The 23,128-nt window shown below is 48.0% G+C and overlaps 1 protein-coding gene across 6 annotated transcripts in view; it reads right to left on the minus strand.

The window, feature by feature from the left end:
- DHRSX (dehydrogenase/reductase X-linked) overlaps positions 1 to 23,128 on the minus strand; it is a 213,701-nt gene that overhangs the window by 147,420 nt on the left and 43,153 nt on the right. For all 6 annotated transcript variants that reach the window (XM_044936703.2, XM_025276658.3, XM_025276659.3 and 3 more), the window contains exon 3: positions 19,583 to 19,651. In XM_044936703.2, the coding sequence (XP_044792638.2) occupies positions 19,583 to 19,651 (69 nt within the window). The remainder of the gene's footprint in view (positions 1 to 19,582; positions 19,652 to 23,128) is intronic.

Raw genomic sequence — 23,128 nt, forward strand, 5'->3', positions numbered from 1 at the left:
GCATGCAAAACTACTTTTGAAATTGGTCTTATCGTTGTTTGGTCTTATTTGAAATTGGTCTTATTTGTCCTTGTTCAGTCGCTCAGTCATGTCTGACTCTTTGCAACCCCACGGACTGCAGCTCACCAGGCTTCCCTGTCCTTCACTATCTCCTGGAGTTGGCCCATGTCCATTGAGTTGGTGATGCCATCCAACCATCTCATCCCCTGTCGTCCCCTTCTCCTCCCGCCTTCAATCTTTCCCAGCGTCAGGGTCTTTTCCAATGAGTCAGCTCTTGGCATCAGGTGGCCAAAGAATTGGAGTTCCAGCTTAAGCATCAATCCTTCCAGTGAATATTCAGGGTTGATTTCCTAGCAGGGTTTTTTTTTTTCTAGCAGGGTTTTTTTTTTTCTGTGTACTAATAGAATCACCAAGAGGGATATATACAGTAGCAGAATGGTTTCTGAAATGTTTCATTTCTCACACACATACACACAAAAGATCTGAAATTTATGTGGCAAAATGCGGATATTTGATAAACCTGCATGTCGGGTCCCCAGCCTTTCTTTATACGCTTCTCTGTATCTTTTGTACCCGTGTGCGCTCAGCTGCTTCAGCCGCCTCCGACTCCTGGCGACCCCATCTTTTGTATGCATGAAGTATTTTATAATAGAATTATTTTAAAGGCACATTGAAATTCAAATCGCTGCTACAAAATGAACAGGCTAATTTGTCCGGATCAAACGCTTGACGTGAATTTACAGGCAGAGCTCGTTTTACTGGGCTTCGAAAATGCTATGATTTCTTGTTTAGAAAAACCTGAAGGCTCGGGGCAACTCTGCATCGAGCAAGGCGTCTATGCATGCTGTGTCTTCGACGGCATTTGCTCACTTCCTGTCTCTGGGTCCCATTTTGGTCATGCTCGAAATATCTGAAACTTTTTCATCATGACTCAATTTGTGACGGTGTCTGTGACCCTTGATGTCACGCCTGTGACTCCCTGAAGGCTCAAAGATGGAGAGCCACTTTTCAGCAACAAAGTATTTTGAATGAATGAATGAATGTTGGTTGCTGTGATATGATGGCATGATACACTTGTATGCCTGCATGCTAAGTTGCTTCCATCATGTCCACCTGTCTGCGACCCCGTGGACTGTAGCCCACCAGGCTCCTCTGTCCTTGGGATTCTCCAGGGAAGAACACTGGAGGGGGTGGCCATGGCCTCCTCCAGGGGATCTTCCTGACCCAGGGATGGAACCCAGGTCTCCTGCGTGGCAGATTCTTTACCACTGACCCACCGGGGAGGCTTCATCATACACTTAATAGACTGCAGTCTACTGCAAACATTACTCTTACAGGCATTGGGAAGCCAAAACATTTGTGTGATTCCATTTAGAGTCAAGGACGGGGAGGCCTGGCGTGCTACAGTCCACGGGGTCGCAAAGAGGCAGACACGACCGAGCGACCGAACAACAACAATTTATTGCGATATCTCCTTCATTGTGGAGGTCTGGAAACCGAACCCACAGCATTATTACCAAGGTCTGCCTTCAGTCTCTAAGGGTAATTTGAGAAGTCAGACCGAGAAAGACATATATGTCGCTTATACGTGGAAGCTACAACATCATGCAAACGAATGACTCGATGAAAACACAGAGTGACTCGAAGACATAGAGAGCAGCCGGCTGGCTGCCAAGTGGGAGAAGTGCAGGACTGGGACTGTGAGGCAATCCACGTTAGGATATTTTGCTCCATCTTCCTTTTTTTTTTTTTTTAGTTACTCATGAAATGGAAACGAAACTATAATGTATAGGATGGATAAACAAGGTCCTCCTGGTTTGCACGGGGAACTCTTTTCGCTATCCTGTGATACACCACTATGGAAGGGAATACAAAAAGAATATAAATATATATAACTGAATCACGTTGGTGTACTGCCGAAATTAACACAACACTATAAATCAACTCTACTTCCATAAAAGAAATTTTTCCAAAAAAAAGAATAGTTTGACGGGCATGTTGCCTCTGTCTAAACTAAAACCCCGTGGAAGCTTTCTGGTTTGCATTGGGTCTAACTGTCTTCTGTTGAGGCATAACCCACCATCGCTTTCGAGAGACTCCACCAACCTCCTGAGTGGGGAACATTTCACTTTCCAATGAGTTTACCAGAATCTGAGTCAGCCGTTCCTAAATCCTCCAGCTTTCCAGCTGAAGAGAAGGTGGTTAAACTTGTTTTGAACAAGAAAAATGAATCCTGTCTGAGGGTGAACGTTGCCTCTGTGAGAATTGCAAGCAGAGGGTGGTGGGTTTGAGCCAAAAGATTATACAGAAGAGGCAAAGAAAGAAAAAAAAAAAAAACAAAAGAAATGAGGAAATCAACTGCCCTTTAGAAGAATTTCATTTTACTATGGTTTCATTTCACTTTTATAAAGATTTCCGCTTTCAGTTTTTATTAAACCATTCTAACAAACAGTTTATTTTTATGAAACTTCAATTTACTGAAAAAAAAAAAAAAAGGCAATAAATCAAGGTCTGTGTGTAAATTCACGGAAGCATTTGTTGTTGTTCAGTCGCTCAGTCGTGTCCGGCTCTCTGCGACCCCATGGACCGCAGCACGCCAGGCCTCCCTGTCCTTCAGCAGTCCCATTCTAGGGAACACTAGAGGCTTAGAAGCAGCAGCTCGCCATCAGCTGTAGGGACCCTACCTCCACTGTCTCATCTAACCCTAATCACCACCGCCGCCCCCGACAAAGGTCCTAACACCAACTGGAAGGGTCACAGTTTCCAGCTATGAACATTGATGATGCACACACATGCAATCCATAACACTCTATGCTGCTGGAAAACTAAAGGCAAATACCCCCAATCCCTTTGTGTGTTCCAGAAACCTCTGTGCTTCAGAGAACCTCTATCCCTCCATCACTTACTCCCTGCATCCCTCAGCCAAGATTCAGAGTGCTGGGCCTTAGTTGCTGAGTCGTGTCCATCTCTTTGCAACCGCGTGGATCGCAGCCCACCAGGCTCCTCTGTCCGTGGGATTCTCCAGGCAAGGATACGGGAGTGGGTTGCCATGCCCTCCTCCAGGGGGTCTTCCCGACCCAGGGATCGAACCCGGGTCTCCCACGCTGCAGGCGGATTGTTTACTCTCTGAGTCACCAGGGAAGCCCATGTGGTCTGGGCATGTTATACTTCTAAAATGCATTTCTGGGCTTCAAGTTTGAGAGACTGCATGAGGGGAGGGAAAAAAAAAATAAAATAAATGAAAGCTATTTCTCCCGCAGAGCGCCGCCATTTCCCATAATCGCATCCTGCTTCTCTCCATCTATTTCTACTTGTCTGGAAAACCCCAGCTACGTCCCTACTTTCTTTTCCGTCCCCCCCTCCTACCCCCGCAGGGACCGGCCTCGGCTATTGTGCACTCTTTGTCTGTCTGTTTGATTTTCGGTTTGTTATTTCATCTTGGTCCAGGAAGCGCAGGGCTCCGTGGCTTTTCAAAGAATCCGCAGGGTTCCCCGGACACAGAATTGGCCTCACTGTAGTTTTGTTATTTTCTTCTTTTACTCAGCTGCCCAGGGCTGTGACTGGCGTTCGTGTTTTCACCAAAACACAAATAAAAAGGGCAATTTTCCCAGGGTCTCATTTCTTCCTGTAGAAAAAAAGAGTCCTGGCTCCTTCTACACAGGCGCCCATAAACCAGGTGGAAAGATGGAATTAGGTGACTCATGCCAACGCCGAGATTCTGTGGAGCTGCGGGGCTGAAGGCAGTGTGTATTGGAGGCTTAGTAAGCTGTAGAGTGTGTGTGTGTGTGTGTGTGTGTGCGCGTGTGTGTGTGTGTGTCTCTGCTCTTGACAATAACCAAAGCACAAAAGGGAATTGTCAGTATGCATGTGTGTGTGTGTGTGTGTGTGTGTCTTTCTCTGCTCTTAACAATAACTAAGGCACTAAAGTGAATTGTCAGAAGGCAGGATGCCAGCCCAGCGTCACCTGCAAGGCTGGGGTCTGTCATGTAAACAAGATGCTGTCTTGGCTATAAATATGATGGCCACGGAGAAAGGCTTGCACCCCACAACTGCCGATGACAGCTGTCTAATGTCCACCCTGGTTCTTCTCTGCTAGCTCAGCCGATAAAGAATCCGCCTGCAATGCAGGAGACGTAGGTTCGATCCCTGAGTCGGGAAGATCCCCTGGAGGAGGGCATGGCAAGCCACTCCAGTACCCTTGCCTGGAGAATCCCAGGGACAGAGGAGCTTGGCGGGCTATAGTCCATGGCATTGCAAAGAGCTGGACACGACAGACCCTTTCACTTTAACAACCTATAATGGAAAAGAATATGTCTATATAAACGTATAAATGAATCACTGCTGTACAGCTGAAACTAACAACACCGTTAAATCAACTATAGGTTAATAGTAAATAAAAAATCTCTCATGTGTCAACCTCCAGCTTTCAATGTACACCCCTCCCCGCCCCTTGCCCCCTGCTAACCACAGGTTTCTTTTCCATGTCTGTGAGTGAGTTTCTGTTTTGCACACATGGTTATATGTATCACTTTTTTAAGATGCTGCAAAAAAGGCAATATAAACACCACTAATACTGTATGTAAAACACATCCAGGGACTGCCCTGGTCGCCTACTGGTTAAGACTCCTCGTCACCAATGCAGGTGACGGGGGTTCGACCTTGGTTGGGGAACTAAGAGCCCACATGCCTTGCAGCCAGACCAAAAAAAACCAAAACACTATGGATAACCAACAAGGACCTGCTGTCCAGCACAGGGAACTCTGCTCAATACTCTGTAATAACCTTAAGGTCACCAGGGGGAAGGATGGGGAAGGGATAGTCAGGGAGTTTGGGATGGACATGGACACACTGCTGTGTTTAACATGGAGAACCAGCAAGGACCTGCTGGACAGCACAGGGAACTCTGCTCAATGCTCTGTAATAAGCAAAACGGGAAAAGGATTTGAAAAAGAACAGGTCCATGTATATGTGTAACTGAGTCACTTCAACACACTGTTAATCAACGCTACTCCAATGTAAAATCAATAATTTAAAAAAATAAAGTAATGCATGGAAGACTATTAGAACAGTACCTGACACCTTGTAAACACTTAATAAATGGAAGTTGCTGATGTTAATTTTCTTTTTGGCAGAATTAGAAATGGGAGAAATTTCAGTAACAAGGCAGAGCTTATTTGAAAAATTTTACGCAATTATTCAGACATGTTTCAGATTTTCGCACTCATTATTCACTTAGTCAGCAGAGCTCTTACGGAGTCTCTAGTCGTTGGAACTATTCTGACTTCTTGAGGCGAGCTGCCATGTCATCAATTTAATCCCATCAACATAGGATCACTACAATAATATTGCTTTACCTAGTTGAATTTCTTTAATTGTATCTTATAAGTCTTAACTGTATCACATAAACTGACTCTTTCCTACCCCATGGACTGCAGCACGCCAGGCCTCCCTGTCCTTCACTATCTCCCAGAACTTATTCAAACTCACATCCATCGAGTCAGTGATGGCATCCAACCATCTCATCCTCTGTCATCCCCTTGTTCTCCCACCTTCAATCTTTCCCAGCATCAGGGTCTTTTCCAATGAATCAGCTCTTCCCATCACGTAGCCAAAGTATTGGAGCTTCAGCTTCAGCATCAGTCCTTCCAATGAACACTCAGGACTGATTTCTTTTAGGATGGACGGGTTGGATCTCCTTGCACTTCAAAGGACTCTCAAGAGTCTTCTCCAGCAACACAGTTTGAAAGCATCAAACATTTACAAAGGGAAAAAAAAAAATATCTGAGCCTGCCGGAATGGCCCTGGAACGGTGCCGACCTCCTTGAAAAACCATCATAAAGAGACCAATGGGATGACGCAGGACTGTGTGGAACTGCACCGTGGAGAACACTTTCCTGGAGCAGGGATTTATTTCCAAGCATAAAGTGAGCAACACAGGAACTGGTGCTAGGGGGCGGGGTGGGGGTGGGCAGTTCGCTAGCCTGTGCTGTTTCTTAGAACAAGCTTTGACGTTCCCCATCCGGCTGTCAAAGGCAATCTCTGATACTACCCCCATCGGTGAGCAGAAGAATATAAAGCAGAATCTTGCAAGACAGAAAAGCGCTCTTGGGCTGAATAAAAACGATGCCGGTCACCTCCACCCCGCGTGTGTCCTGCGTCGCTAACTCATGTCCAAAACTCTGCCATCCCATGGACTGTAGCCCACCAGGCTCCTCTGCCCATGGGATGCTCCAGGCAAGAATACCAGAGTGGGTTGCCATGCCCTCCTCTAGGGGATCTTCCCGACCCAGGGATCGAACCTGTGTCTCCTGCCTCTCTCGCATTGGCAGGTGGATTCTTCACCACTGAGCCAACCTGGGAAGCCCAACCACCTCCAGGCACTTCCTTAAATCAACTTCAGAGAAATCGGTATTGCAAAGCTATATGAATCCGGAGGAATATTTGCAGAATAAAAGCAATTAGACCCATTATGAGGCTAATTAGCTGAGAAAGCACAGTGTGATCCCCTCCAAGCAAGGCAGGCTGGAACCCACAACCGGAAAGTCTGTCTTTCCTCTTGGTTTTGAGATCACAGGTGGACGTCCCTTCGAATCCAGCGGCCCCCAACCCTCCAGGTTTCGGGGATGAGGATTTTTCCATGGACCAGGCTTAAGGGAGGTGGTTTGGGGATGACTCAATCAAATGACACTTGTCATAGGCGTTGTTGCGAATATTATTATCTCGACTAAAAAAAAAAAAAACGAACAGTGTGAGTTACCTTTTATTTGGGGGTAAAACAAGGACTGTAGCCCAGGAGACAACACCTCAGGCAGCTCTGAGAGACTGCTCCAGAGAGGTGGGGGTGGGCAGGGGCAGGATATAAGATTTTGGTGAAGGAGGCATTCATGCCATCAAGCACTGACTTTACAAAAGGTTTCCTGCTAGTAACTGAGTAGCTGACGTCACCATGAAGGGATTTAGTGCCTTTCCAGATAAATGGCAACCCACTCCAGTGTTCTCGCCTGGAGAATCCCAGGGACGGGGAAGCCTGCTGGGCTGCCGTCTATGGCCTCGCACCGAGTCGGACACGACTGAAGCGACTTAGCAGCAGCAGATATGACTTTAATGGCAGAAAGCAAAGCGGAACTAAAGAGCCTGTTGATGAAGGTGAAAGAGGAGACTGAAAAAGCTGGTTTAAAATTTATCATTCAAAAAACTAAGATCATGCAATCCGATCCCATCATTGCATGGCAAATAGATGGGAAGACAATGGAATCAGCAACAATGTTTATTTTCTTGGGCTCCAAAATCACTGTGGATGGTGACTGCAGCCATGAAATTAAAGGATGCTTGCTCCTTGGAAGGAAAGCTATGACCAACCTAGACAGCATATTCAAAAGCAGAGACATCAATTTGCCAACAAAGGCCTATACAGTCAAAGCTATGGTTTTTCCAGTAGTCACGGACCATCAAGAAGGCTGAGCACAGAAGAATTGATGCTTCTGAGTTGTGGTGCTGGAGAAGACTCTTGAGAGTCCCTTGGACTGCAAGGAGATCAAACCAGTCCATCCTAAAGGAAATCAGTCCTGGGTGTTTACTGGAAGGACTGATGCTGAAGCTGAAACTCCAGTACTTTGGCCACCTCATGCGAAGAGTTGACTCATTGGAAAAGACTCTGATGCTGGGAGGGATTGAGGGCAGGAGGAGAATGGGACGACAGAGGATGAGCTGGCTGGATGGCATCACGGACTCAATGGACATGAGTTTGAGTGAACTCCGGGAGTTGGTGATGGACAGGGAGGCCTGGCGTGCTGCAGTCCATGGGGTCACAAAGAATCGAACACAACTGAGCCACTGAACAACAACAAGAAATATATGAGACAGATGACCAGCAAGGTCCTCCTATACAGCACAAGGAAGAATATTCAATATTCTGAAATAACCTACAATGTAAAAGAATCTGAGAAAGTATCTATGCATACATATAAGAAGCTACAACCTGAAGCTAACACAACATTGTAAACCAGCTATCCTTCCTTTAAAAAAAAGAAATAAGACGAGATAACAATAAAATCAGATGAAACAGAAGAGAATGAAGATCTCGCAGCGAAACCACAGAGAACTCTGGCAGGCACGAGCGATCAGACCTCCCAGCACGTTCGTCCTGAAATCACCTTTCCAGGTTTCGTGCAGAGCCGGCTGTGATCGATTGGGGTAAGTGAGATGCTGGAGGGGAATTTGAACAGATTAACTGTTCTTGTTTTGGAAAATCATCAAGATACACAGAGGCCGTGCAGGTGGCAGGATGTGGGATGGATGTAGGCAGATTTCTGTGTCCAGGGAAAAACAGGTTGAAAACCCAGCTTTCCAAACCACCGATCAACCAGGCACGAAGACGGGCTGCAGGTAAGGGTACTCAGCCCTTAGCTTTCCCGGGGGCTCAGTGGTGAAGAATCCGCCTGCCGATGCAGGGAATGCAAGTTCGAATCCCTGGGTCGGGAAGACCCCCTGGAGGAGGAAATGGCAACCCACTCCAGAATTCTAGCCTAGAGAATCCGACGGACAGAGGAGCCTGGCGGGCTACAGTCCATGGGGCTGAAAGACTGTCAGATGTGCCTGAGCAACTACACAACCATGATCAACAAGTCATCCTCTGTCTTAACCACTTCGGCCTCCATGTCTGTTCAAGAAAGCTCATCCAAACCATCATTCTCTTTCTTCAGCTTCTCTGTACAAACCTGGCAAAGCTAAGAACCTAAAGAACTCAAAATAAAGTGACCTAAGTGTCCATCCACAGATGAATGGATAGGGAAGGCATGGTGCATATGTACAAGGGAATATTACTCGGCCATCAGAAAGAGCCACATAATGGCATTTGCAGCAACATAGATGGACCTGGATATTATCATACTGAGCGAAGGAAGTCAGAGAAAGACAAATGTCATATAATATTACTTAAATGTCGGTTTTTAAAATATTACACAAATGAACCTATTTACAAAAAAAAAGAAGCATAGTCACAGACTTAGAAAACAAACTGAAGGTTACCAAAGGGGAATAATGGGAAGGCATAAATTAGGAGGTTGGGTTAAAATACAGAAACTACAATATATAAAACAGATCATCAACAAAGACCTCCTGTATAGCACCAGTTAACTCTACTCAATATTCTGTGATAGAATTAACACTGAAAAAAAAAAAAAATTCTGTAATACCCTAAATGGGAAAAGAATTTGAAAAAGACTAGATATATACATTCAGATTCATACATTCAGTATAACTGAATCACTCTGCTATATACCTGAAAATCACACAATATTGTGAATCAGCTGTGGAAGTGAAAGCTGCTCAGTCGTGTGTGACTCCTTGGGACCCCATGGACACAACACTGGAGTGGGGAGCCTTTCCCTTTTCCAGGGCATCTTCCCAACCCAGGGATCGAACTCAGGTCTCCTGCATTTCAGGCAGATTCTTTACCAACTGAGCCACGAGGGAAGCCCAACAATACTGGAGTGGGTAGCCTTTCCCCTCTCCAGGGGATCTTCCCGACCCACGGATCGAACCCAGGTCTCCTGCATTGCAGGCGGAGTCTTTACCAGCTGAGCTACAAGTGAATCGGCTATACTGTTAATATAAAATACAAATGTTCAAAAAACATGTTAGAATAAAAATATAAACAGAATAATCACTGCATCTATCTACAAATAGATATCTACAAGTACCATGTATAGATACAATTTAAATACCTATTTATACTTAATAGATACCTATTTGCCTTGAATAGATATTATTATCTATAGATAGATACAAGTAAAAAGAGAAATATATAGATACATACACACGGAAACTCACAGATACACACACACAGACACACTTTCATTAAATTGAATTTTCAATTTTCGCCCTGATAACATTCTAAAACAAAAATGTCTTCAACCGTAATGAAAATTAAGTCTGTTATTTTACAAAAACATCATCAGAATATGTGAGCTCACTGCCGAAGGCAGAAGGAGGGGAAGGCAGGGAGAGAATTATCTGTAAATCTGAAAAAACAGTCCTCCGTCACTGGCGGAGGCAGAGGAGCCGTGTTGCCCCGCGTACCTGGTGACAGACACAGGCTGTGTCTCCATCAAGTTTATATCAGTGCCCAGAATCAACGGCATACGGAATTTGGGAAGGTGCAATCCTTTGGCCACCTGACGTCGAGAGCTGACTCATGGGCCCTGATGCTGGGAAAGATTGAGGGTGGAAGGAGAAGGGGACGACAGAGGATGAGATGGCTGGATGGCATCACGGACTTGATGGACGTGAGTTTGAGCAAGCTCCTGGAGTTGGTGATGGACAGGGAGGCCTGGCGGGCTGCAGTCCACGGGGTCGCAAAGAGTCGGACACGACTGAGCAACTGAACTGAACTATAGCTGATTCACGTTGCTGAATGGCAGAAACCATGACAGTATTGTAAAGCAATTATCCTCCCATAAACACGTGTTTTAAATAAAATAAATAAAAGCCACAGAAATAGCAGGCGAAGACTGGATGTGAAGGATCTGGGGAGTAATAAGTGAAAGCAAAACCCGCATCAATGTCGTTCCCACCACGGCACTTCCCATTCTGCGGGTGTGAGGGGTGAGTCACAGAGCATCTCTGCGGTACCCAAGACAAAGCCCAGGTCTGCAGGTCCCCATGGCCGGAGGGATGCAGGCAGACGTGCAGGGTGACAGGACCTCTGTCAAGTTCCCGCCTGACGGGTGCACGACTCGGTTAAGCGTCTGACTGCCGTAAACCTGGAGTTGGCGGCAGGCGGGTGACGCCTGCCCAGCGCCGTGAACGAGCCAGTCTTCTCTTTATTTTCAAGGTTTTACTTCGTACTGGAGTATAGCCTGGGCCGGGAAGCCTGGCGTGCTGCAGTCCATGGGGTCGCAAAGAGTCGGACACGACTAAGCGACTGAACTGAATAGGTGATGAACAACGTTGTGATGCTTTGAGGAGGACAGCCGGGGGACTCAGCCGTCCATACACGTGGATCCCTTCTCCCGCAAACTCCCCTCCCGTCCAGGCTGCCACGTGACACGGAGCACAGTTCCCTGTGCTGTCCAGCAGCTCCTTGTTGGTTCTCTATGTTAAATACAGCATTGTGTCCATGTCCATCCCAAACTCCCTGACTATCCCTTCCCCCATCCTTTCCCCTGGTGACCATAAGGTTATTACAGAGTATTGAGCAGAGTTCCCTGTGCTGGACAGCAGGTCCTTGCTGGTTCTCCATGTTAAATACAGCAGTGTGTCCATGTCCATCCCAGACTCCCTGACCATCCCTGCCCCCATCCTTCCCCCTGGAACCATAAGGTTATTACAGAGCGTTGAGCAGAGTTCCTTGAGAGATCCTTGCTGGTTCTCCATGTTAAATACAGCAGTGTGTCCATGTCCATCCCAAACTCCCTGACCATCCCTGCCCCCATCCTTCCCCTTGACAACCATAAGATCCTTCTCTAAGTCTGTGACTCTGGTTCTGTTTTGTAAGTAAGTTCATTTGGGCAAGTCAGTCTGATGCGGAAGCATAACCCCGTTTCTGTACGGCCACACTGCCTTCAAAGCATTGCCTTCAAAGGCGAAATGTGGCCCAGAGGATGTAGAAAAAGGTTGTCCATGGGCCCTCCCGGGCTCATCGGGCCAAATTAAAACATTCAAGGGGCTTCCCTGGTGCCTCAGCGGTTGCGCGTCCACCTGCCAATGCAGGAGACGCTGGGTCAATGCCCGATCTGGGAAGATCTCACAGGAAGCAGGGCAACTAAGGCCGTGTACCACAACAAGTGAGTCTGTGCTCTTCAGCCCGGGAGCCACAACTCCTGACACCCTCAACAGGCAGTGAGAAGCCGTGCGCCACGGCTAGAGAGGAGCCCTGTTCGCCCACAGCTAGGGAGCAGCCCATGCAACAGTGAAGACCCAGCACAGCAGACAGTAAAATAAATATACAATAAAAAAGTATATATTGCTGCACTCGCCCTCTGCAACGGTCCACACTCTGTGCAGCGCGCTTCGCTCTGCATCTGAGTAAATTTACTTTTTACAGATCACTTTGTCTCTCCCTGAATTCTTTCTGTGATGAGACATCAAGAACCTGAGCTGCATTAGCTCCTGAAAGCAGGTAACCGGGGGTTTGGGCTGGGTTTGAGTTCCAACCACGTGGGCTCAAGTCCCAGTCTGCGGTAAACGGATTCACTTTGATGTCTCTCTGGAAAAAAAAACAAACACTTAAGTTTCCTTAACGTAGGTCTCTTCATTAACCTAGTATTGAGTGTGAAAAAATTTGGAGCCCCACAAAATAAAGTCTGACACTGTTTCCACTGTTTCCCCATCTATTTGCCATGAAGTGATGGGACCAGATGCCATCATCTTAGTTTCTGAATGTTGAGCTTTAAGCCAACGTTTTCACTCTTCTCTTTCACTTTCATCAAGAGGCTTTTTAGTTCCTCTTCACTTTCTGCCATAAGGGTGGTGTCATCTGCATATCTGAGGTTATTGATATTTCTCCCGGCAATCTTGATTCCAGCTTGTGCTTCCTCCAGCCCAGCGTTTCTCATGATGTGCTCTGTATAGCTAGGAGGCTTAAAAAAATTTTTTTTTTAAATTCAGAAACACAACCTCTAAGCCCTGGAGAACTGTTCTCAAGTTCCATCAGCCATGGTCTCTGCCTGGCTGAGCACGGCCGCTGAATACAGGCAGGTGTCGGGTCTGCGGGCTGGAGGGTGGGGTCAGCCACGGAGGGAGAGTAGGAAGGACACCGGTGGATGGGACTGGCTTCCTGAGACTCCCAGGACAGCGGGACAGCAGAGAAGAGTCTCCAATGACACGTGAGACAATTCAGGAGGGCAAGACGTCTCCTTTGAAAAGCTGACCTCACGATTTCTCCCGAGAATGCATCAGTCGTTAGCTCTGCCCGTACCACGGCACCAATAACCCTGAATCAAGCCATCATTGAAGTGGTGCTCGCCCTAGGATGCTCGCAAGCAAAGTCGCTCAGTAGCGTCTGACTCTTTGCAACCTCATGGACGGTAGCCCTCCAGGCTCCTCTGTGCATGGATTTTCCAGGAGAGAAGAATGCTGTGAGTTTATATTCCTTCCTCCAGGGGATCTTTCCGACCCAGGGATGGAACCCGTGTCTCCTGCATTGGCAGGGAAGTCCTTGCCACCGAGCCTCCTAAGAAGATGGGATTCCCTGGTAGCTCAGTTGGTAAAGAGTCTGCCTGCAATGCGGCAGACCCGCGTTCGATCCCTGGGTGGGGAAGACCCCCTGCAAAAGGGAATGGCAATCCACTCCAGTATTCTTGCCTGGAAAATCCCATGCACGGAGGAGCCTGGTGGGGGCTACAGTCCATGGGGTCGCAAAGAGTCAGACACGACTGAGCGACTTCACTTTCTTTCTTTTCTCCTAAGAAGCCCACGTGTACTAGAAACGTGACTCAGTGATGTGGACAAAGTTTCTTTCCCTGTAGAACAGTTTCCACGCGGCTGGGAAGGGACGCCAGACAGGACATATTTTCTAATCAGAATTCATGTTGTTCAGATTTGGACAAAATAGGACTCGGAAAAGAATAAAAAGAGAAGAGCGACCATGCCTCCCTGAATTTGTCTCTGCAAGCTTCAGATGGTTCTTTACGGAACAGACCAAAGAAGAAATTGATTCTTTTTTTCTGCCTTACATTTCCTGGGAGGAAATGTCCTGTCTCAGTAACCATGTATCCACATGAAGAAGTTATCTGGGGTGCAATTGATTTCATCGAGAAAGGGCTTTCAAGAGAAGCTTTTTATATCCTGCAAATTCCAGCCTTGAGATGGACGGAGGGATACGGTTACAAGTGCAGCTGTAAAATAAGAAAATTGAGAAGTAAAGGAGGGGTTTCTTCTTTTATATTATCCTGAAAGGCGTATTTTAATCAACACACACCATATCCAACGGCCACAGTTGACTAGAAATAAGTCTGATAAATGCTTTATGCAAAAGCAAGGCTGAAATGCCATGAAGGTGAGAGGAGATCAAATTTCTCAGCAGCAAGCTCCTCATCCAGGGACAAAGGTTTCAACGAACAGAAGACGAACATGAATTAATTCATTCTGGGGGGTATCGGAGGAAAAGCTGGTTCTCGCAGTTGAACAAAAGTTGCAAAATTTCAGCTCAGGAGAGAAGACGCGAAAATTAAGGAAATGCTGTGTGCAAGGTCAAACAGACAGCTGCAATCAGCTCCTGCTGATGTCGCTTCTGACAATTAAATTAAGCATGTCACCACACAGGACACCGTGAATCCACTGAATTAATGAGTCTCTGGCATAATGCAGCGGAAAAAGCAAATTGTGGAGGACAGACACAAATCAGATCGAATCAGCAGCTAGCCCGGCATCCCCGGGGAGCCCATTCATGTCTCTGGGCATCACCTCCAGAATTAACTGATTTTACGTGATAATAAGTGCGGTGGACAAGAGAGCCGTAATGATCATCATTTATATCAGCATCACCATGTCATAATTACCGCTATCCCCACCGCCACCAGGAGCAGCAACAGCACCATCCCCATCGCCATCCCCATCATGCCCATCATGCCCATCATCTCCATCATCCCCATCACTTTCGCTCTGTCATGAGCACCATCATCCTCAGTCCACGGGGTCAGAAAGAGTCAGACACGACTGAGCACCTAAAACTTTCATTTTCCTTACCCTCTTAGATTAGGCAAGCACTTCTGTTTCTCATTCGAATGTTCTTTCTTTTTTTTCTTTTTTTTGACAATCTTCTGGAAAAAGAATGGGCTTTCCTAAAACTTGATACCTCATATTGTTAAAGGCTGCGTGGTTACGGAAATTAAATGAAATCCAAGAAAAAGGTAAAGATTGTAAATTCGGTGAAAGTGAAAATGAAGTGTCTCAGTTGTGTCTGACTCTTTGTGACCCCACAGAATGTAGCCTGCAAGGCTCCTCTGTCCATGGGATTCTCCAGGCAAGAATACTGGAATAGGGTGCCATGCCCTCGTCCAGGGCATCTTCCCCACCATCAAACCCACGTCTCTTTTAGCACTAGAGCTCCCACGCTCCTCTGCTGCTGCTGCTGCTAAGTCACGTCAGTCGTGTCTGATTCTGTGCGACCCCACAGATGGCAGCCCACCAGGCTCCCCCATCCCTGGGATTTTCCAGGCAAGAACATTGGAGTGGGTTGCCATTTCCTTCTCCAATGCATGAAAGTGAAAAGTGAAGTCACTCAGTCATGTCCGACTCCCCATGACCCCCTCATGGACTGCAGCCTACCAGGCTCCTCCACCTATGGGATTCTCCACGCTCCTCTAGTGATGCCCTAACAGGGGAAATCCTACAGGACTTGTCCTCTGGGTCCGGCTTATTTCATTCATCATCATGACTTCGAGCTTCACCCACGCAGAAGCAGGTGTCAGAATTCCCTTCCTCGTTATGGCTGATTCCCTTGTACGCATAGATCCATGTTTCATTTACTGTCTCATCCATGGATGATATTTTTTGAAGGGACCCACCACCACCATGTAATCCATAACGGTGTCTCAATGAATTTAGCAGTGTTAGTCGCTCAGCTCTTGGCAACCCCATGGACTGTAGCCCGTCAGGCTCCTCTGTCCGTGGGGTTCTCCAGGTAACAATACTAGCGGTTTGCCACTTCCTTCCCTGGAACTTAGGATCCACTCAAATGCATCAGCCTCCCGCACACACCCAGAATTTGCTGAGCGCCAAAGAATTGATGATTGTGAACTATGGTTCTGGAGAAGACTCTTGAGAGTCCCTTGGACTGACAGGAGATCAAACCAGTCTATCCTAAAGGAGATCAGTCCTGAATATTCGTTGGAAGGACTGATGCTGAAGCTGAAACTCCAGTATTTGGCCACCTGATGCAAAGAGCTGACTCATTGCAAAAGACCCTGATGCTGGGAAAGATTGAAGGTGGGAGGAGAAGGGGGTGACAGAGGATGAGATGGTTGGATGGCATCACTGACTCGATGCATATCAATTTGAACAAGTTCTGGGAGATGGTGATGGACAGGGAGGCCTGGCGTGCTGCAGTCCACGGGGCTGCAAAGAGCCAGACACGATTAGCGACTGAACAACCCCTAAAGGCATCTTAACATAATCTCGAGCTCCATTTTACGAGCAGGTGATCGTGCAATTTGCTCCAAACGGGAGACATCTTTCTGTAGGGAGGGTTTCCAAGGACAAGTCCAGCCCAGAAAACCCATGACGGGCATCATTTAGATATGGCTTGCCATCCCAGGCTGCCACGTGGACTCCTTCGGAAGGTCTCCAACGTGGATGCCTTTAAAGGCACATCAATCAAGCACTCGAAATGAGAACCCTCCGAGGGCACGTCAGGGCAGGCGTCTGACAGGCACGCGCCCGCGCCTAGGACATGGATCAGGCTGATGGCCAAGGCAGCGATGCACCAACCCTGGAAACCCCACGCCCCGCCCTCCCTGTCCACGCCCCGGCTTATCCGCAGGCACGGAGCGGAGGGCCGATGCCAATATGAGGCTGGAACAACGGGAGAGCTGAATCCTCTCCCGAGTGTAAGCCAGCGAGTCCTAGAAGGCAGATTGCAGGCGAGGAGGGCGGTTCAGGACACGCACAGGTGGGCGGCCCGTTGCCCAGACACAGAGACCAGCCCACAGGGAGCTCCAAGACGGAGGTGTGGCAACGCCTGCCTCTGAGCACGTGGCATCCTTGCCGGACCCCTTCCGGCCGGCTGGCTTCACCCAGCGGGCGAACCATGGCCCAGAAGAATCGCTCCATGTGGAACACACAGCTGGAGGGGGTCCACTCGGAACCAGATTCCTGGAGACCTTTTCCGGGGACCTGCATTCAATCCCTTTGGACTCCTCCTCCTGCCTTTCAGAAGCTGTCTTTGGGCTTCTGAGCTCTCAATGTTGCTTAGTCACTAAGTCGCGTCTGATTCTTTGCAACCCCATGGACTGTGGCCCACCAGGCTCCTCTGTCCATGGGATTCTCCAAGGCCAGAATACTGGTGTGGGTTGCCATTTCCCTTCTCCAGGGGATCTTCCCGACCCAGGGATCGAACCTGCGTCTCCTGCATTGCAGGCGGGCATCATTAGCACCGCCTAGAAAGCCCACACACCACTATATAGAGAAGAGATACACAGCAAGGACCTATTACATAGCACAGGGAATTCTACTCAATATTCTCTCAGAAACCAACATGGGGCAAGAACCTGAAAAGAAATACATGTATATGTATCACTGAGTCGCTGGGTTGTATCGCTGAAACTAACTTGATAATCTTTAATTCTAAAACATTTTAAAAAAAGAATATGAGGAAAGGAGTGAAACTGATCGGGAAGACCCTCTTGATGGTGAAAGATGTAGAACAGTGACGCAAAGCAAGACACGACTTCTTCCTTTTCAAATCAAAGGACAGGAGACTTCCCTGGTGGTCCAGCAGCTAAGAGTCCGAGCTCCCCAAGCTGGGGGCCCGGGTTCCATCCCTGGTCGGGGAACTAGAATCCCACACGCTGCAAGAAAAGCTCCCGCACACTTCAGCGAGGGTCCAAGATTCCGTGGGCCCCAACTAAGATCCGCAGGGACAAACAAGAAATATTAAAAAAACAAAACAAAGCACAGAAACTGGGATTTGCGACCAGGGAATTCCACCATGGCTTGTGTGAGTCACCAGTGAAATGCGCAAAAGCAAAGCTGACCTTCATGGGTCTCCTTTGAAGACTATGTCACTCATCTATTTCCATTTGAGTCCCTCTGAATAATAGCAAACCATTTTCCTGTTTGTTTTCTAGCGCTAGGGGTTTTATTGGTATTTTAGGGGTGGCTCTGGTTTTTTTTCCCTTGGTAAATTGGCACAACTGTTTGCTCCAAATGAGAGAGCTTTTCTCAGCATGTAATTACTCAAAACCAGTATCTATTTCCACTTGGGTTCATTTGAACATTGTTAAGTCATTTTCCTGTTTGTTTTGTGGAGTTGGGTTTTTTCATTGGTATTGTGGGGTGGCCTGGGCTTGTTTTTTTTGTTTTTGGTAAATTAGCATGACTATTTGGAGAAGGGAATGGCACCCCACTCCAGTACTCTTGCCTGGAAAATCCCATGAGCGGAGGAGCCTGGTAGGCTGCAGTCCATGAGGTCGCTAAAAGTCGGACACAACTGAGCGACTTCACTTTCACTTTTCACTTTCATGCATTGGAGACAGAAATGGCAACCCACTCCAGTGTTGCTGCCTGGAGAATCCCAGGGACGGGGGAGCCTGGTGGGCTGCCATCTATGGGGTCACACAGAGTCGGACACGACTGAAACAACTTAGCAGCAGCATAACTATTTGCTCCAAATAAGAGAGGTTTTATTAGCATGTAATTACTGAAGACCAATATCCATTTAGGCTTCCCTCATAGCTCAGTTGGTAAAGAATCTGCCTGCAATGCAGGAGACCCTGGTTCGATTCCTGGATCAAGAAGGTCCCCTGGAGAAGGGATAGGGTACCCACTCCAGGATTGTTGGGCTTCCCTGGTGGCTCAGCTGGTAAAGAATCCTCCTGCAATGCGGGAGACCTGGCTTCAATCCCTGGGTTGAGAAGATGCCCTGGAGAAGGGAGAGGCTACCCACTCCAGTATTCTGGCCTGGAGAATCCCATACAGAGCATGGGGTCGCAAAGAGTCAGACACAACTGACCGACTTTCACTTTGGTACCTACTTCCGTTTGGATTCCTTTGAACACTCTTAGTGGCATTTTGCTGTTTGCTTATCTCATGTTGGGGGTTTATTGGTATTTTGTGGTGGCATGGGTTTGTCTTTTTTCTTTTTTCTGGTAAGCTGTTGTTGTTCAGCCACTCAGTCATGTCCGACTCTCTGCGACCCCATGGACTGCAGCACTCCAGGCCTCCCTGGCCATCACCAACTCCCGGAGTTTACTCAAACTCACGTCCATCAAGTCGGTGATGCCATCCAGCCATCTCACCCTCTGTCGCCCCCTTCTCCTCCCACCTTCAATCTCTCCCGGCATCAGGGTCTTTTCAAATGCGGGGGACAGAGGTTCAATCCCTCATCCGGGATGATCCCACGTGCCGTGGGAGACAACTAAGCCCGGGAACCACAACTTCTAGAGCCTGTGCTCCAAAACAACAGAAGGCAGCGCAGAAGAAGCCAGAACTCGGCAACTAGAGAGGAGCCTCGACCCGCCACAACCAAAGAAAAACCCGGAGCAGCAGCAAAGACCCAGCACGGCCAAAAAACATGAATAAATAAATAACATTATTAAAAAAAAAAAAAACAAGAAGCGGAAGGAGGCAGATGCAGCTGCCGGTAGGCACATCCAAAGAGTCCTGAGTGGACACGGGCCTCGGAGGACCCTGGGGATGGACAAGGAATGAAAACACGGCCCCATCTCACCAGGAACACTCTCCCTCATGGGGGGTACCGTGCTTGCTGCAGCCTTGCACCGGCCAAGGAGGACCAGAGGCCCTCAGAGAGACGCTCCAGAGCAGAGACATGGCCCCCTCCCCGAAGCTGCTTCCATCAGCCCCACCAGGAACCCAGAGCAAAGCAGAAGCGCCATCTGTCCGGGGGAGGCCAGTCAGGTACCTTGGTCGTTGAGCGTGTCCTCTTTTATCCTCCTCACGGCCTCCTGGGCTTTGCTGTCGTTATTTCCGGCTAGAAGGCAAAGAAAGACACACGACTCAGAGGAAGAAAACCGCTCCACGTGAAACAGTGTTTTCTCGAGACGGTGAACAGCAAAGCCTACCAAGTGTCTGCTTCCATTTCTGCTGCTGGGACTCGGCCAACAGCTCAAAGCAACTGTGCCTGATTCAGTGTATCCGCTGAAGATACACTTTCTCCAGCCTGCATTGGCCAAAAGCATGCTTGTCTGGGGGGCTTCCCTGGTGGCTCAAAGAATCTGCCTGCAATGCAGGACCTAAGATGCCCCGGAGAAGGGTGAGGCAACCCACTCCAGTGTCCTTGCCTGGAGAATCCAATGGACAGAGGAGCTGGGCGGGCTACGGTCCACGGTGTTGCAGAGAATCGGGCACGACTGAGCAACTGAGCACACACATACACACACACACCCGTATGCATTTCTGGGGCATCCTACTTTTCATTGATTTCACACACGCGTGTCAGCTTCTGGCATGAGAACCATGGTGAGGCCAAGAAGACTATGGGCCTGAAACTGTCCCAGGCCATGTCCCACAGGACACAGAACTTTCAAAGCCCTTGTGGTCCAGGCAACCCCTCCACTCACAGGTGGCTGGAGCTGTGAAAAGCATCATGAGGGAATGCGTGCAGCCCAGTGGCAAGGACTCCACACGTTCGCTACCTGGGTTCAATCCCTGCTGGGGGGAAATCTAAGATCCCGCAAGCCACTGTGCGGCCAACCAGAAAAATACACAAAACAGATCAAAGGAAAGGGTTAGTCGCTCCGTCGTGTCCGACTCTCTGCGACCCCGTGGACTGTAGCCCCGCCAGGCTTCCCTGTCCTTCAGCATCTCCCAGAGTGTTGGGACCAGGCGTGAGGACCTCCACCCATGGCAAAGGGCATGAGGAAGGAGGCTCGACATACTCAAAGGCGGGATCGAGCCTCAGGAGTCCCCCTGGAAATTCTCGAGCATCCACCCCCAAAACCAGAGTCTCCCTGCTTTACTACTTTGTGCTCTCACCTACACCTCTGACTTTACGGGGGGCTGTCCCCCACCACCTCTTTCAAAGAAGGAGTTAACTTAGAGCTCCAGTTAATAAAAACTCCTGGGCGTGACAAGAGTGTTTTAACCTACAAACTCCTCTGAAGGTTCTCTAGCCTGCCTGACAGGCTTGTCCGGCCACATGTGATTGCTCACAGCCTCCCAACCGTGAGAGGCACGAGATGCTTTAAACCTTCTATAAACAGGTTCCTTAGAAAAGTTAGAAAGCATTAGTATAAGTATAGTGGGCTGATTAGAAATTGTATTGGTGAAGGGTTTTTCATTTGTTGAGCCAATGTTTGTTGCTAAGTCTCCACATCCCCTGCCCTTACACACATTAATGAATATATAGAAGAAATAAGTATTAACCTTTGATATTAATCACGTTAGACCTTAGGCTAAGTAAATTCTTTCCTTAATTAAAACCCACTACACCCTCACCCTATAGGAATGTAACTTTATCTGGTAGCTTCGGAAGGTGGAGTCTTTTTTAAGAATAATCACCCCTGGAGAAATAAGTGTCCTGGTTGACTGACCGCTGTCAGAAGGAGAAGTTCATAAATTGTCAGCAGGCCCCCTGGCCAGAAGATGATGTAACACCCTTAAGACCTCTGTATACATTTGTATGGAGCACCTGACTTTGATAAAAGTCAGGACTGCTGACCCCACGTGACTTTTGCATAACATCTCAGTGTATAAAAGTAGACCATGGAAAATAAAGAATTGGGATCAGTTCCTCGAAAGACTGGTCTCCCCATGTCGCTCTCTCTCTCAAACTCTGGCTGAGTCTCCATCTGGAGCGCGGAACCCGCCATGCTTACTAATTATGCCTGGGCTTCTAAGATCCGACCGGGGAGGCTTCAGTGTCTCCTCTCCTTCGGGAGAACGGAAGGATGCCTGCGGCCTACGTAAGTGGTGCAAACTTCTTGTCTTGAAGTTTTATTGGTTTCCCACGTAAACCAAGCTACTCAGCCTCTTTTCTCCACTGAATCTTCCTACTGAGCTATCCTCATTCTATTACTCTTTACATCTCTAATTAATATCTAATTGAAGCTATTGTATCCTGATCCTCGCCAACGCCGTCCCCGCTTTGAATTCTCTGGATCAGCCGGGGCTGGACCCCGGCACCAGAGTTTCTGCAAATTCCCGTCCCTTGGGTCGGTGATGCCATCCAACCATCTCATCCTCTGTCACCCCCTTCTCTTCCTGCCCTCAATCTTTCCCAGCATCAGGGTGGTGAACTCAGGGAAAACAGAAATAGTTTTAGCTCCAGCTGGAGACAGAGAAGTGAACAGTGGCAGAGGACACCTTTGGGGGAGGTGAACGAAAAGGGATTTAGAGACCACCGCCGCCCCTGGAGAAGTTCAAAGCCGTGGACATCAAGATGACGCAGCTGCAAAAGGGATTTGCACCTCAGCCGCCTTAAAGAAATCATGGTTGTGTGGTTATGACCGGTTTGCTCAGAGATTCTTCCTGCAAGCGGGAGCCAGGGGCACGAGGGGAAAGAACGCATGTCTTCCATCTCTAAACACTGGACACATCAAAGACCACCACCTCTGAGAAAGAGAATTCATGGCTGAGTGGGGGATGTGGGCATGCATGAGCTTGCTTCTGAAATGGGTGAGATTTTTTTTAAGTGCATTTATTTTAAATGAAACAAAGATGAATATTTTTAACAATAAAAGAGACAATGTAAGGAAGACAGACATCATAAACCATTTAGACACCTTAACAGCAAAGAAACCAAGACACATAAAGTGAAAATCAGAAGGAATGGACAGCAAAGGAAAAAATAAATCATCATAGTGAGACGTGCTATTAAAATGTCATCTGCTGCCAGGCTGCCTGGCAGGGTCAGGCCACGTTGGCATTGAGAGCTGGTATAGCAAAGGTTCCAGTGAAGGAAGAAAGAAGCCCCGAGTTCCTAAAAAACACACAGGGGGTCCTGAGAAACCTGGGGTGGGGAGGGGGCAGGCAGTGGACCCGCAGCGCAGACTAGACACAGGGAAACGCACGTGCCCCCGGCAACGGAGAGCTCACTCAGAGATCAGGCAGCCACGGCAGGCAGCGTATGCCAGTGCCTGTATGTGCAAGCTAACAAAAACACAAATGATACAAAGGAACTTATTTACAAAAGAGACACGGACTGAAACACGTAGAAAACAAACTCACTGTTACCAAAAAGGAACGGGGTGGGGAGAGAGAAATTAGCAGCTTGGAATTGGTATGTATTAACTGTGATATATAAAAGAGATAACCAGCAAGGACCTGCTGTCCAGCACAGGGAACTCTGCTCAATACTCTGTAACAACCTTATGGTTCCCAGGGGGAAGGATGGGGGAGTGATAGTCAGGACGTCTGAGATGGACATGGACACACTGCTGTGTTTAACATGGAGAACCAGCAAGGACCTGCTGGACAGCACCGGGAACTCTGCTCAGTGTCAGGTGGC

The sequence above is a fragment of the Bubalus bubalis genome, chromosome X, assembly GCF_019923935.1.
Source record: "Bubalus bubalis isolate 160015118507 breed Murrah chromosome X, NDDB_SH_1, whole genome shotgun sequence".
Classification (NCBI taxonomy): domain Eukaryota; kingdom Metazoa; phylum Chordata; class Mammalia; order Artiodactyla; family Bovidae; genus Bubalus; species Bubalus bubalis.